The sequence below is a fragment of the Fukomys damarensis genome, unplaced genomic scaffold (assembly GCF_012274545.1).
Source record: "Fukomys damarensis isolate Sample0158 unplaced genomic scaffold, DMR_v1.0_HiC HiC_scaffold_28, whole genome shotgun sequence".
Lineage (NCBI taxonomy): Eukaryota > Metazoa > Chordata > Mammalia > Rodentia > Bathyergidae > Fukomys > Fukomys damarensis.
Window position 1 is genome coordinate 17,465,017 of NW_022900940.1, and position 15,986 is coordinate 17,481,002.

Consider the following 15,986-nt stretch of genomic DNA (forward strand, 5'->3'; position numbering starts at 1 on the left):
ACATTCTCTATGTGAGTGTCAATACTTTCTTCGTGTAGGTTTTGTCTACACCCCACTGATTTTGATAAGAACAAATTTTTGTCTTCCATTTATTTGTTCATCCTTCAACTTTAATTTTGTGTTATCCAGAAAGTTAGAATGGTATTTAAATCTCTCAAATGGATATCTGTTGTTGTGTGGCTCACTTTTTATGAGATTATCACATTGTGTCAGAGCAGGCGGCCTGTGTTACTTTGGTGCTTAAAGCTCTATTGAGATTTGTTTTTGTGGTATAATATGAAAAGGACATCAATTTCTTATTTATGTGCGAGGAACTCTGCTAACTGCTCCATAAACATTAGCTGCTTCAATCTTAACAATGTGAGCCAGGTGGTCTACTGCTATTAGCCCATTTTACAAATGAGGAAAATAAGCTTGGACAGTTCTGGCAACTTCCTTAAGGTTATCACAGCTGGTCATTAGGGAAGCACTAATGAAATGGCACTCATTTGGACTCATTCTGCGTTGGTTTCTTTATACATATCTAAGATTACATTTCTAGCTACACTATTCAAATATCTACTATTTTATGCCTATGTATGTGATGATTTTTGAGGGAAATGTGTCCATTTTTCCTTGTATTTCTATTCAATATTACTTTCTATGTTTTTTTTCTTGAGCTTTATTTCTACTTTGTATGTTTTATAATTATGTCGGTGGTTACAAAAAAGTTTGATTTATGTTACAAATTATCAGTGAATTATGTATATCTTTAGTCATTCTGAAACACTTTTTGCCCTATTTAATTTTTTGGCTTCACTTCTGTTTTGTTTACTGTTAATATTGCTGTACTTACATCCTTTTGTTAGCACTTGCATTATCTTGTTGGATACCTTATATCTGATTCATTTTTAAATATACGTCACTCATCAGTAACTTATGTTTGGATTTAAAAATTCCAAGCTGAGAGTTTCTTTCACTAGAAAATCTAACCCAGTTACTATTATTATCATTGGGATGGGGTCTTGCTACGCTGCCCAGGCTCACCCAAACTCTGACACTCTGGAGGTCCTTCTCCCTTAGCCTCCTAAGTAGCTGAGACTACAGGTACCTATAGGTCAGAATTACCATAATTATAGGTCATAATTACCAGCTAGTCATAATTACTTTGGATTTATTCCTGCTATCTTATTTTGTACACATATGTATTTTTTATGAGTGCTTTCTTTTTCGGGATTATTTAAAAATTTCTTCTGTTTTAAATCTTCTTTAATGGTTCAGACATTCTACAATGCCCTATTTAATTTATTCTACTAATTTTTAATTTTATTCTACTAAGTTACACTTAAATCTTTTACACACTTAAATTTTTTTAAACCAAATTCTTGGGTTTACTGGTGGACAAACTCTTAATCAAACTCATGGGCTGCTTTCATGTCCATTATCTCCTGCTTTCTCACTCATATACTGAGGTGATATTTGGTTTTCATTCCCCAGACTGACTTTTTATCTTTTTGTATTATAATGCTGGAAAATCCCTCAAGTCTCTAACCCTAAACTTAAAGATGTTATTTTAGCTAGACTAGGAATAGTATGTCTTTTTTTTCTTCTCTCTGAATAAATAATTTTCATAGTCACTCCAAACTAGCTTCCTAATAAACACTGGGTCCTCAATAGTCCATCCATATGTGTCTGTTCTGTGGGTAGTTACTGTGTCCCCACAGGGATCCATGCAACCCCAGAGGGCAGAAAGCAATGGAGATTTTGTTTTTGTTTTTTTGGCACCAGGGATCGAATTCAGGCCCTTGCATTTGCGAGGCAGGCAGCAGAACCACTGAACAAAATCCCTGGCCACCAATGGAGATTTTGGTCTTTCCCTAGGCCACCATGATGGCTCTGATTCTAAATAAAATATTTAGCACAAGGAAACAAGATCATGAACTGAAGCAGAGAGTATGGAGTGGTCTCACCTTTTTAGGCTCCTCATAAATATATTTCCTATACAAACAGTGTCCCCACTTATAGATGGACCTTAATAAATCCTCCAGGCAAGCAAAGATCATGCTTTGTGAAACCCAGAAGGTCACTGCTTCCCAGAGACCCACAGTTTGGTTAAAAATCAATTAGCCTACACCAAATATAGTCTATTTACAAGATTGTAGTTATTTGAATTAATAAGTCTTAGCATGCTGTATGAGGAGAACACTCCTAGATGTCAGGGGATAAGGAACAATAGTTAGTACCATCAATAATATTTAAGGGGGAGAGCAGGGGCTGTAGCTGATTCACTACACTGTAGGCTTCCCTGACAGCTCAGCAGAGCTCACAGACAAGGACACACAACAGGACATGAATGAAATATTATGAAGGACGTAACCGACTGTGCAGGCAGTCAGTCAGCGTGACTGATTCTACATTCAACATTCACATGGTTCTGATTTCCTGTCCACATGACCCAAGGGGACAGTGATGTTAGAAACCATAACTGCATGGCAGGATGCTGTCTCCTCCCTTTGGGCAATGTCCTCTTCGACTCTGTGCTCAGATCTGTCCTATACCATGGCTGTGCTGAGTGTCAAGCTACCTATGAAGAGACTGTCCCTTTATCTGGTGCCTACCCCTCCCCAGTCATGTAAGGAACATGCTTTCCTGATCCTTTCAACATGGTCGGACATGGTCTCCCATGCACTGACTCCCCTCAACTCCATACCCGCCACACCAGGGCCTCTGTATGAGGCAGGATCCTCATACCTAGTCCTTCAGCACTCTGACAACAGGAATCACAGTGGACACATGAAGTTTCTCAGCAAGCAAAACTTGAATCACCGAGCAAAGGGATTCCCATTGAGATTGTCATCAGTATTTTTCCTGAATTTGCTTAGACAATTTTGTTTTCTACTATGGATTTATTCTTCCAGTCCAGAAATATTTACCAATCCTATGTTATATGCCAAGAGTTTCACTTGGTCCTGGAGATATAGCAGTGAGTAGATAGACAGAAATCCATCTCCTTATATTGGAAAGGATGGGAATGAGTCAATTGATTGGAGTTAGACCAATCAAACAAGAAAATATATGGGATGTTATCTTGGTGTTGAGGTAATGGTGAAATGTGAACAGGAAAGGGTGATGCAGTGTGCTGGGACAGAGGCTTGTCAGGGAGGATCTCACTGATATTTAAATGGGCACCTGAAGGAGGTAAGGGACAAGGCCATGTGCATGTCTGAGGATGAACATTCCAGGTAGAGAGGACAGAGGGCACAATTCTCTAGGTGGAAGAATATGGGACCACTAAGGAGATTGTACAGAATAAAGGCAAGTGAGGAAAAGGAAGAGGAGACCATTGGAAGGGTTTGAGGAGAGGTGCCATTACCTTACATTCTGGAAGGTCGAAGGTGAACCAAAAGGGGCCAGGGCAGAAGAAGGGACACCAGGGAGGGGCTAACATAACCTAAGTGACAGACAATAGGACCTTGGGCCCCAGGGTGCTGGAAGTGGAAATGCCAAAGAAGTAATATTCTGAATTTGTTGTGAAGGAGAAGATATTAGGTTTGCTGATGAATTCGATATAAAGTTAATGAAACAAGAGGAAATAAGGAAGGGCAGCCTCACATTTTTGATGCAAACACATGAAGGATGGACAAGCTGTTTGCTGAAATAAAGAGGCTATGGGGGAAGCGGGTTATGGTGCTATAGTATGAACACTCCCTGAACCTCATGTTGGTGCTCAATCTTCATTGAAAGGTATTAAGCGGGTAGAAGCTTCATATGACAGTGGTGTTTAAAGGTGAGCTTTTGGAAGGTGATTAGGATTCATAAGGCCATCAGGGTCGAATACCCCCATGATGGAATACTGGTAGATTTACAAGAGGAAAAGAGACCAAAGGTCTGAAGGTTTGATAGGTCCCCTGTCTTCTCCACATGTTTCCAAGGGGTGTGCATAATGGGTTAAGTTCTCTGGGCACTCAGTGTAGATGTCAGGGTGGGTGGAATACAAAAATCTGAACAGGCTGATTCATTCAAGGCTGAAGGCAACAGAGCAAACAAATACAAGACTCACCACCATCTCCTGGACCTGAAACATCTCTGCACCACCAGGCGACAGTCGGTTGGGGAATGAAATGCTGACAGATGATCCAGGAAGGGTGCTCGGGCCAGTGTTATAGACCTGTGGGTGTGGAACACATAAAAACACTCCAGTGGAAATAAAAGACTTTTTATTTCATACCATGCAGTATGTACTTTCAAATTCTTAGACTTATACACAGAAATCCTAGGATTTGGATCTAGGTCATGAGTTCGGGTTGTGACATTAAATGATGGGAAAATTTGACAAAATACAAATCCTTCCACTAGGTATCTAAAAAATCTCATACTTTCAAATTACCTATTCCATTTTAGCATTTTATTTTTCTTTGCTTATTAAAATTACATTTATTTTTAAATGCCTAGAATTTTACTCACAAACTATATTAGGTTGGAGTTTGGATATAATCTAGCCCAGTGGGTCTCAAATTTTAGCATAATATCAGAATCATCTACACAGACTGGTGCTGAAGGGTGCCTGGGAGAGAGTCATGCCCAGGGTTTCTGAAGCAGGTCTGGGGTGTGGCTGAAGCACCTGCATTTCTAAAGAGCTGATGCTGTTGCTGGCCCAGAAGGCAGCCCCCTAGAACCATTAATGTGGTTCAACCTCCTGCCTTTTACAGTTTAAGGTAGCTGAAATATTAAAAGACCAAATGGGTTTCCTCAAAACCAAGTGATCTGTAGTTTACAGAAAGGGCTGTTTTTACTACATGATCCAGCTTATTCAATTTCTAGGCACTTTGTACATAGTTAAAATATATATATATATACACACACATACACACACACACACACATTTTTTGGTACCAGGGATCAAACTCGGGTCCTTGTGCTTGCAAGGGCAGGCAGCGGAATCACTCAGCTAAATCTCTGGCCCTTATTAATATTTTTTATGACATATGTGCACCTCTTTTCTGTTCCAGAATTTGGTCTTATAAAACCCATCTTCTCCTCTCTACTATCCATTTCATTTTCTATATCCAGAAGCCAGTCATATCCCAAGAAATGAGGGGAAAGGTGTTGGTCATAAAGAGACCATAAAGAGTAAGGAGAGAGAGAGCAAAGACTGAGCAGGAAACCCAAGGAAGATATGGTATGTAAAGAAGAAAGGTGTGTAGATCTATAGAAACAAAAAGCAGATTAACGGTTGCTTAAGATCAGGATTAGAGAGAAAAGGCAGTGTGATTGGCAACAAAATAGGATCTCAAAGATGTCCATTTCTAATCCATGAAACATGTGAATGTTATGTTACATGACCAGAAGGAATTAAAGTTGTTAACCAGACAACTTTCAAGAAAGATATTATCTTGGATTATCTGGTGGACATATAATCACAAGGGCCCTTATATAGGGAAAAGGGAGCAGAAGACTGAGAAAAAGAGATATAGCACCATAAGAAAGATGTGACCACCCATTGCTGGCTTTGCAAATGGAGGGGAACCATAAGCCAAAGAATCTACACAGCCTCTAGAAGATGGAAAAGGCAAGAAATGAACGGCTTCTAAGTGTTCAAGTGAAAAAGAAATGCTGCATACTTTTCACTTTATATTAAAAGCTAGAAATGATCAATGTTGGTAAGGAACCTATATCCAAAGCTAAGATAGGTTAAAAGCTAGGTCTCTTGCAGTGATTAGCCACTTTGTGAATATGAAGGAAAAGTTCTTGAAGGTCATCAAAGTGCTACTCCAGTGAATGCATGAATAATGAGAAAGCAAAACAGTCTTAATTACTAATATGGAGAAAATTTTAGGGATCCAGATAAAAGATCAAACTGGTACACTGCTTTAAGTCAAAGCCTAATCTAGAGAAAGGTCCTAACACTCTTAATTCTATGAAGACTAGGAGGGGTGGAGAAGCTGCAGGAGAGAAGTTTGAAATTAGCAGGGGTTGATTCATGAGGTTTAAGGAAAGAAGCCATTGCCATAACATGAAGACGTAAGACAACACGCTAAATACTGAGGTAGAAGCTGTAGCAAGTTATCCAGAAGATCTGGCTGAGATCACTGCTGAAGGTAACAACAACGCACAGCATATTTTTAATATAGATGAGAAAGCCTTTTATTGGAAGAAGCTGCACGTAGGACTTTCATAGCTAGAAAGGAAAAGTCAATGCTTTGCTTCAAAGATAAGGTCACACTGACTCTCTCGCTAGGTGTTAATATAGTTGTGATTTTAAGTTGAAGCTGAGGATCATGTACCATTTTGCAAATCTACGGCTCTTAAGAATTACACTAGGGCTGGGGATTTAACTCAGTGGGGCCACCACCTGCCTTGCAAGTGCAAGGACCAGAATTCGATTCCCGGTACCAATAAGAAAGAATTACACTAAATCTACTCTGCCTGTGCTCTATAAACGGGACAACACATCCTGGGTGATAGCACATTTGTTTACAATGTGATTAAGTGAGTATTTTAAGCCCACTGTTGAGACCTACTGCTCAGGAAAAATAATGCAAAGTTTTACTGCTCACTGATGATACATGTGGTTATTCAGGAGCTCTGACAGAGATGTATAATAAGATGAATGCTTTTTTTTTTTCATGCTTGATAATACAACGCCCATTCTAAGCCCATGGGTCAAGGAATAATTTTGATATTCAAGATTTATTATTTAAGAAATACATTTCACAAGGCTTTAATTGCCAAAGGCAGTGATTTTTGTGATGGATCTGGGGAATGTGACTTGAAAACTAGAAAAGGATCATCTTTAAGAAAATTCATGATTCATGGTGGGAAGTCAAACTATGAACATCAACAGGAGTTTGAAAGACATTGGTTCCAACGCTTACAGATGACTTTGAGGAGATTGCTGTGGAGGAAATAACCGCAGATGCGGTAGGAATAGCAGGAGAACAAGAATTAGGCAGAACCTGAAGATGTAACTGAACTGCTGTAAACTCATGCTAAAACTTTAATGGTGATAAACTGCTGCTTACATGTGAGCAAAGAAAGTGGTTTCTTATAATGGAATCTGTTTCCAAGGAAACTGCAGTGAATATTGTTGAGATGACAAGAAATAATTTAGAATGCTACATAAACTTAGTCCATGGAGCAGCATCAGCATTTGAGAGAATTAATTATAATTTTGAAAGATGGTCTACCATGGACAAAGTAATATCAAATATAGGAATCTTTTGTAAAAGACTCAATCAATGAGGCAAACTCTAATATTGTCTACTTTTAAGAAGCTGCCACAGTCAACCTTCTGCAAGTACCACTCTGAAGAATCTGCAGCCATTAACATTAAGGCAAGACCCTCTACCAGCAAAAAAAAAAAATGGCTCACTGAGGGTTCAAATGATTGTTAGCACTTTTTAACCAAAATGAAGTATTCTTAAAGTATGTACATTTTTAGACATAAAGCTATTACACACATGGTAGACTATAGTAGAGTTTAAACATAACTTTTTCATGAACTGGGAAACAAAACTTGTACATTATTAGAATATTTGCATTAATACAGTGGTCTAGAACAAAACCTTCAAGATCTCCAAGGTAGGTCTTTATGGGGAGTGAATACTCACAGGGATGGGGTTTGGGGGTGATGAAGTATTCTAAAATGAGATGATGATGATAAGAGCACAATCTTTAAATATTAAAAACCACTGAAATGCATACTTTAAACGAATAAACTTTCTGATGTGGGTTCAATGAAGACAGTTTTTAAAAGATGAGTAAAACATGTACAACTTTAATTTGTCAATTAAAAAAGGTGAATAGATAAGAGGGAAATTTAAAGAGAAAGAAATGAAATGCCTATTTACAGCCTGTGAGGTAGAGAAAGGACTCCAGCACTCAAAGAATCCCTCAAGTTGAGGTCAAAGAACAGCGACAAAAAAAGGGGAGGAGGTGCTGGAAATCTAACCAAGTCTTCACATATGACAAAATGACTGAGGGTCATACTCCAGCCAACTCTTCCCTCGAAAACACTGGCTTTATTCTTTCACAAGTTTGTTCTGCTTCAAGGAATAGATTAAAAATCAGAACAGATGAGCCAACTCTTGATTCAAAAAGAATAATATTAACCAAAAACAACAACCCCAAGACAAGGAGAAAAGGAAGGAGTATCCAACCACAACTGGAATAGCTAATTAGAAGTGAAACATGAGAGCACAGGATTGAAAAGAACCCTCCTCACAGGTCTGGGAAATCCTAGTCAAAGCCTGAATGGGATGAGCAAAGGGGGAAAGGATCTCATTTAACTGATTTCACTCATCAGAGCCAGGGGGTTGGAAGAGCTTGTGTTACCATATTATTTTAAACAATATATTAACACTTGATTTTTTGCAAATGTTTCTGTGTGACATCTGGATTAGTTTCCCTTACTCCTTTTCAGGTGGGGAAATCTTTGATTCATGATGCAAAAAACATCCAAAGCCTACAAATATGGTCAACAAACTGCTACACCTTTGTTTAAAAACAAAAAACAAACAAAAAAAACCCAAAACATGAGTGAAGTGTAGAAAGCAAGGCCAACAGTAGCTATTTCTGCCTTTGTCCCATCTGCATTTTCAGTGGACTCTTTTAACAATTACGTAGCTTGTCGAGTAATAGATTTTAAAAGACACACACACACAAAATTCATTCATAAGCCAAGTCTTAATGTTCTTCAGGAATGACGTTGCTGGAATGTAGAAACATAGAAGAGTCTCTCCATATGCCTGACCCCTTTCTCCCCAAATATCTCTACCTTCTGGTCATTATTACCACCTACTTGGTCCATGACCTCCCACTAATGACAATTATACCAGAAAATGAGTTGTCAGAGAATTCAAAAGGAAACAGTGGGCACTGGTAACAATAAATATCTCCTCCCAAACAACAGCATGCACTATCAATCTCTCAAACTCGGCTGACTGCCTCAGTCTTGGGTTCAGGCGATGGGTCACAGAGCAGCTTATCTAAAGGCCATGCCAATCATTCATTCTTCAGGTTCCGATTTACCAACCTGGGTTGTATTTCAGGTCAGATGTGAAGAAAACTATTTGCCTGAACACAAAACTTTAAGCACCCTATAAAGATGCCTTCAAAGAAACAACTGGAAGGATAAACTGTGTGCTCTTAACTTTTTCTCCTTTCTCTTTCTTTTCCCTTCCTTTTCAGCAGGCCACAAAACTCAGAATCATTCGTGTAAATACTATTCCTGCTCTTGCCTACTTTCAACACCTGTACCCTCTTCATTACACAGTCTGTGTCCTTTCTAAATAATTTCCTTGACTGTATCTTTTATTTCAAGACACCTCAAAAACTCTAAGAAAAGAATATAAACCACTAAAATTAAATAAATCCATCTGGTCTTTAACCGGTGTTCTCTATCCACTTGCAAAAGACAAAGGAAAAACATTAACTCCTAGAAACAATTCAGAAACACAGAGGTGTGATTCGTAGCCATCACTCTACAGTCTCCAAAATAAGCCCTAACCCCGTTTTTCCCTTCCTTTCTTATAAATCAAGGGCAGGGTATGACAGATGGGGCTTAGCTGGTCAGGAGGCACATCCTCTGTAAGCTGGGGACATGTGTTATCCATCATGATTCTAGAGGCCTCCTGCCTGGGAGAATGCTGGAGAGAGGAAGACCATTGTTTGCAAGAGCCCACAAATGTTTTACTGTTTCATTCTCTGGACTCTCACCCCATCATTATTTGTCATCCTCTAAGTCCACTTAGAAGAAGCCACAGGGAAAGAAAATACTCATTATTTGGCCACAGTAGTAATACAAGAGTGGGAAACTATCCTTTCCATAGCGAAGAATGGAAGAGGGAGAGCAAGGGCTCTGGCAGCAAGAATAGTGAGATGTGAACTCCAGGGCACTAGGAGTAAAATGGACCACTTTTCCTCACTTCATCCACAGCTCCTGGCCAGGAGCTGGTCCATGTGGGTCTAGGCAATGCCTGAGCAGTGCTGGCCCCAGCCACACCTTACCCAGCTCTAGTATTTTCTTTCTGCATATCCTTTCTCACTTGGGCCTATACGTTTGTTGAGGGGGCATGGACTGGATGATGTCAAGGTCCCTCCAGCTTTACATGCACAGAACATGGGCAGAGTTCACATTTTATAAGCATGGGTCAGCAAACTAGAACCACATCTGGCCCAATGTCTCCTGTTATACAGTCTACAAGCTCAGAACTGTAATATTACATCATTAAATGGTTGGGAAAACAATCAAAAGATCAAAAATATTTTATGACAAGTGAAACATATTTCAGTGTCTATAGCTTAGGTTTTATTTATGTAATGACCACGCCTGCCTTGGTGCTACAGTAGCAGGGTCAAACTGTTGCTACACAGACCACATGACCCACAAAGCCTATCTGCTAGGCCTGTTCAGAAAACATTTACAACTCATAATCAAGAGAAGCGACAGTGTTCTTCATGATGTTCACAGTCCATACTGAGTGGACCTGCTGGAGGTGACACTCAGGTGACTGAGATGAGCCGGCCCAGCTCAGTGAGAGAGAGCACACTTCTTCCTGCGAAGGTTGGTGTCAGCTCACACTGCTTGCCCTCATAAAGCTGCACTTCCCAGAGCCTGCTCCCCTGGGGGAGGAGTGGGCTCCTGGTTGAGTTAGCATGGCAACCCCAGGAGGAATGGGATGCAATTGATCCTCGGAAGCTCCCCTGGCCCTAAGGTGGAGAATGGTGGAAAACACAAAGGGGTCCTACAGGATCACGTGGCCTTGCCTCAGCCACACAGAGGCCTTGTGGGGAAGCTGGTGTTCATTATGGTATATCTCCTTCCAAGTCTTGGAAACTACAGGGGTTGGCATGTGTGGTTACAAAGAGAAAAACACACACACCTCAGACTCAAACTCACACATTCCCAGCACATCAGATTGGGGAGGGCTTCTCCCGAAACAAGCTAGCCGGTTAGTTGCCCTTCCCTAGGCGATGCATCCCATGGGGCCTTCTGTCTGCACCTGTGACAGAGGCGGTTTCATGGTGTGGGTACCTGAATGGTTATGTTGAGGGGCTGAAAATGACATTCCAGGTCATCCAGCTGAATGAAGTTGGATGCATCCACAGACTCACCATACACAAACGAAGTCGGAGACACAATTCTGAAAAGGAAAACATGAAGACTGTCACCCTAAACTATAGTCAAGCACTCACAGTCACTGCTGTGCCAAGAACACAAATATCTATCTACATTTACTCCAGTATCTCCCACCAAATGCTTCCCTTCTGGGACTATTTCTTCTCTTTCCTGTGAGGGGATACTGCGAGTCTATTTTCTAAACAGACAGTTCTGGTTTGTCTTCTAGCCTTACAGCAAGCACATCACTAAGCCACGTATACATTAGGTAACTAGGTACCAGGATTAAATTTCTAAAATGAGGAGGTTGTAACAACCAAAGCTATGGTAACCTTTTTAAAAAACTGGATAATAAAGTTAGGCATCGAGGAACATGCCTTGCAATTCCAGCACTATGGGAGGCTGAGGCAGGAGGATGGGGCGTTTGAACCCAGCCTGGGCAATTTAACAAAATGCTGTCTCAAAATATTTTAAAAAGGGCTAGGGGATACAGCTCAGTGTGAAGGTCCAGGATTAATCTCCAGTAGAACCAAAATAAATAAATAAATAAACAAACCTGTATAATAAAATGACACATTTTATGTTTTGTCACTTAAATATCATTTTGTGGATGAAGGAAGCTTATAATAAACTTTTGAAGTAAATGTAAATGAGTTACGTGTTTGGTACCCAAACCTTACCCCCACACATATTCATCTCAAAAATGTAATTTAAATTTGTCAGACTATCGTGACTGGCAAAAACTAGGTGTTTGAAAGTCAAGTCAATTCAATGACGGTATTCTCCCTGATTTCAGGCAGTGGCTACCTTAAGAATTCAAACTCACTTTGAAGCAATGCTTTCTGGCTGCTATCAAAACAAAACAACCACTGAAAAAGAACAAAGCTCCTCTTATAACCCCACTCAAGTAATGAATCCTAGATGCTCAAAGCCGCCTACTTACCTAAGCACAACTAGGCTGAGATTTTTGGGACTGAGTCCCACTAGACAGCAATCCAACTATTTTTAATTTAAGCACATTATTTTGGCAACACAGTGAGTTCCCAGCCTTGCCAAATGTCAAGAACTGGTTTGTCTAAACTCACCCTGTTTTAGGTTCCTGGAAAGATCAGAGGTTGACTCATTTGTTTACCTGATGGCTTCATCAGGGCCTGTTAACACCTCACAGTGAGGTCTCCCAAGGCCTAACAACATGATCACATATGTGTGGGAGGTGTTTTCTCTTTATCCCCAAGGACAGGGCTTGGTTCCGGGTATATTCTCACTGTTCTTGTACAGGACAAGTAAATAAACCCTACAGTTAAAAAAAAAAGAGCTGTGAAGAGAGGCAAATATATGCTAATTTGCAAATCTATTCCACAAGTGCCTCTTGTCTAGAAAATGTGATGAAAAATGCCAAGAGCCCAGGCATAGGAAAGCAAGGCCACTCATTCCTCTGACTCCCAGCAGGGCAGGAGCTACTGCAGGGATGGCTCCTCTCGAATGTATCAACATTCCTTCTTCAAGCCAAGGATGAGACTCAGAAGCACTTGAAAAATGAAAAATGAGAAAGTGAATCTCCAGAAAGTTCAGCTTGCCTGTGGGTCAGAGGTTCATGGTTTTTCACTTGATTTAAACCAATTGTGCAAACTTTTTCCACTATCAAAGAGGTATGTACTCTGTTTGCTGAAGCTGGGAGCAGGAAGTGAGTTCTCATTTTTCTAGCCTGCACTTTGGCTGAAAACTGACCTGTGTTGTTGGGTTCCCTGCAGATCACAGCCTGCAGTCCTGCTTTTCCATAGCACCAGCAGCACTGAGTGGCTGTGATCTTCACCTGTACAGTGTGGCTGTCCTGACAGTTCCCTAACCATTCCAGATCATCACAGACATCAGACAGAACCATGTGTGGCTCTGCAGAAGGAACTAACAGAAAAACACAAAGCCAGGGCCAACTATGAGGCTTATCGGAAGGGGAGCCTTCCTGTGAGCCAAGGCTTGGGACACATTTGGCAATAACCTTTGGCTGAGATTTTAGTCCCAAGAACTATACTCCAGCCACCATTATAGTATCACGATAAGGTGAGAACACATGTATGTACAGGTGTGCAGAGCATTCACAAAATTGTGGGGTTTGCCATCAAACTTCTGGTGTCACCACCAGGTGGGTGGGTAGCTGGGACTGAAAAGAAAACAAGGAAAGAGGAGGCAAGTGCAAGTCACTTTAGCTAAGGCTTCATTCATCCTGCTTTCCAAGGCTGGAAGGAAAGGAGTGCCAGGGCCACTGCTCCTGGCCGGCAACACATACAAACACCGGACAGTGCAGCATGCACCTGTAGGGCACCCCTGTGGTCACCCAGGCCTGCTCTGGGCTACTCACCCACTGATGGACGAGTCCACTTCGTGCACCAGAGGCACCGTCAGTATGAGAGTGTTGTCAAGCAGGGCTTCAGAGCGCTCCACGTTGCCACTGTGCAGGGAGAGAAAATGGAAGTCACTGGCCCAGACAAGCTGTCCAGAAATAGGCTCTCTCTCTCTCTCTCTCTCTCTACAGTGAGTATCTACATTCTCCAAGGTCAGCCTCACCTGATCTGTCATTGGTTCCATTTTTTGGTACCAGAGTTGCTTGTGCAGAGGCACAGCAGGTATTCAACTGTCTTAGTTGTATTTCACTCACAAAGAGGTGGCAGCAAATAGGTTATCTGGGAGGTGACCCTAGGGAGTAGAGAGGATGACTGGGAAGGGAAAGAAGCCAACAAAGACATATCATCTGGAGACTGGAGCTGGAGGCAGCTGGGGCTCAGTCTCACTGGAAGACAATGTGCAGCACACATCTCAACCTTCTCACCTGAGGGCTTGGGAGCTGGGCCTTTGTCCACTAACTCTAGAGAGCCGCTGCCGCAGGGGAAAGGGGGGACATGAATTCCCTCCCTGTCTTGCAAGTGAGTGGGCTCTGGCCAGAGAGAGTCTCAGAGGGGTGGCAGACTGTGCAGTGGGTGTGCTGAGAGGTTACAGGTGAAGTGCTCACTGTGGATGCTACTTCTGTAAGGGATTGTTCCATGAACAGTGGATCAGTGAGGTCAGGGAACTGCAGGCAGAAAGAGGGTTGCCAGGCCTCAGCAGGTATTTGCTGCATGGAAGGTTCACCCACAGTCCATGGACAACCAAGTGCAAGAGAGAGGCCATGGGTAACCTGCCATGACAAATTTCCCAGACACTCTTGCCACAGACTCTGACGGGAGCATTTCTCACCAAGGTGTCCCCTCCCTTGGGGAAAAAGCAGAGAATGAGGATTCTTGTGGGTCTTTCTGGAAAGGGGAACACAAGGAGCTGGCACTGCTGGGTGGCTTCTTTTCTACTGTGATGCCTTCTCCTGTTGCCAAGTTCACCCTCCAGGGATGGAACTTAAGAGTTCCTCAGATCTGCTGAGGTTCAGGCACTGGTCATCCTGATCACTCCCCACCACACTGTGCCATGAGCACCTGCTGAGCTCCCGCCTGTTCTGTGCCCTCCAGCCACCCCACTGCCTTCCTTTCCCACCCAGCAAGCGCTGAATGGCAATAGTACTTAAATAGCTCATACATCCTTTCTCCTATTGTTCTAAAACAATAGCGCTGGGTGTCTCTGACGCCTTAGGGTCATACTCATTACTCCTGGGGTGGGATGACATTAGCTCAACAGCAGGGCCAGGTGCCCACCCAGCTTAACTTCCTCACCCTTCCTTTCCAAAGCAAAGGGAGTCAAAGCCCAGGAATCATGAACATGGGTGAACCAGAGGTGGCTCCCGGCCATAGGAGAGCAGCACCCTGGCCTCCGTCCCTCCTGTCCCCACTGCAGCATCCTGCCAGGCCTGAATAATGAGCTCCTGATGGAAGAGCCAGCCCCTGTCCTCCATTTCTCCAGCCACCTGTGGCTTCTGGCAGCTCAGGCTCAGTGGTCTCATCTGTCAGCTACAGTGGCTGGAGAACAAGCCAAGTTGAACAGTTGAGATAAAGAGGCCAAACCTCAAGAGGCTCCCACCATCCTGCACACCCACTTGCTGGTATGCTTTCCAGTGGTCTGCAAAGCCAGACTTCTGGCCACAGAGAAGAGAGATCGCGAGATACTGTTTAGTCTCAGCGTTATGAGCGCCTGAATCTACAAGTAGGCAAGAGACCTTCAAAGGGTGGTGATGGAAGAACAACTGATAGTTTATAACCCTGGCTTTCAAGATAAGGAGCTTTAAGGATTTGCCCAGTATAGCAGGGAGTCAAGCGCTGTGAGTGCCTCTGGGGCAGGAAGGCCAGATTTCCACCAAGGCCTGAAAAGAAGCAAGTGCTAGAAATATTCTACTGGGTGTTGAAAAGATAATGTGATCTCCTTCATGCATTTGTGATTCAACAAACTGGGAATTCTTAGGTTTTGTCAGCTATAAACATTACCAAAAGGGTAAATAAGCACCAAAATGGATGACAGATATTGGGAAGTAGGGAGAAATTGCTCTAATGGGAAGGGGAAAGGAAAGGGGGAAAAGGAAAGAAAAAGAATAGAAGAAAAAAAATAGAAACACAGCTTTTGTAAATGAGGGAAAGAAGGGTTGAAAGGAAAGGAATGGGAAAAAAGAATCAACATATATTATGTACAGGTACACATTTCTCATGATGAATGTGATCATTATGTATATCTAAACTGTACCGATAAAATTAATTTTAAAAAATAAGTATGAGGTATCCCCTGAGGCTGTGAAACAATATTAATGTACAGAGCAGGTATTCTTGAATTTACTAGGTTACTAGCATTTTCTTATGTGGTCCATACTTAGCACTGCACTGTAAACAGTAGGTGCATAACAGAAGTTTTTCAAGTGATAATGTGTCGGGCACAGTGCAAGGGAACACAGATAGTGGCTCTCAGCCTTGCCTGCTCATTAGAA

General features: G+C 41.9%; 1 protein-coding gene across 1 annotated transcript in view; it reads right to left on the minus strand.

The window, feature by feature from the left end:
- Itga9 (integrin subunit alpha 9) overlaps window positions 1-15,986 on the minus strand; it is a 332,354-nt gene that overhangs the window by 56,429 nt on the left and 259,939 nt on the right. Inside the window, exons 21-23 of the mRNA XM_033756921.1 lie at window positions 13,455-13,544; window positions 11,015-11,123; window positions 4,040-4,147 (exon numbers count right to left, since the gene is read on the minus strand). Coding sequence (XP_033612812.1) covers window positions 4,040-4,147; window positions 11,015-11,123; window positions 13,455-13,544 — 307 coding nt within the window. The remainder of the gene's footprint in view (window positions 1-4,039; window positions 4,148-11,014; window positions 11,124-13,454; window positions 13,545-15,986) is intronic.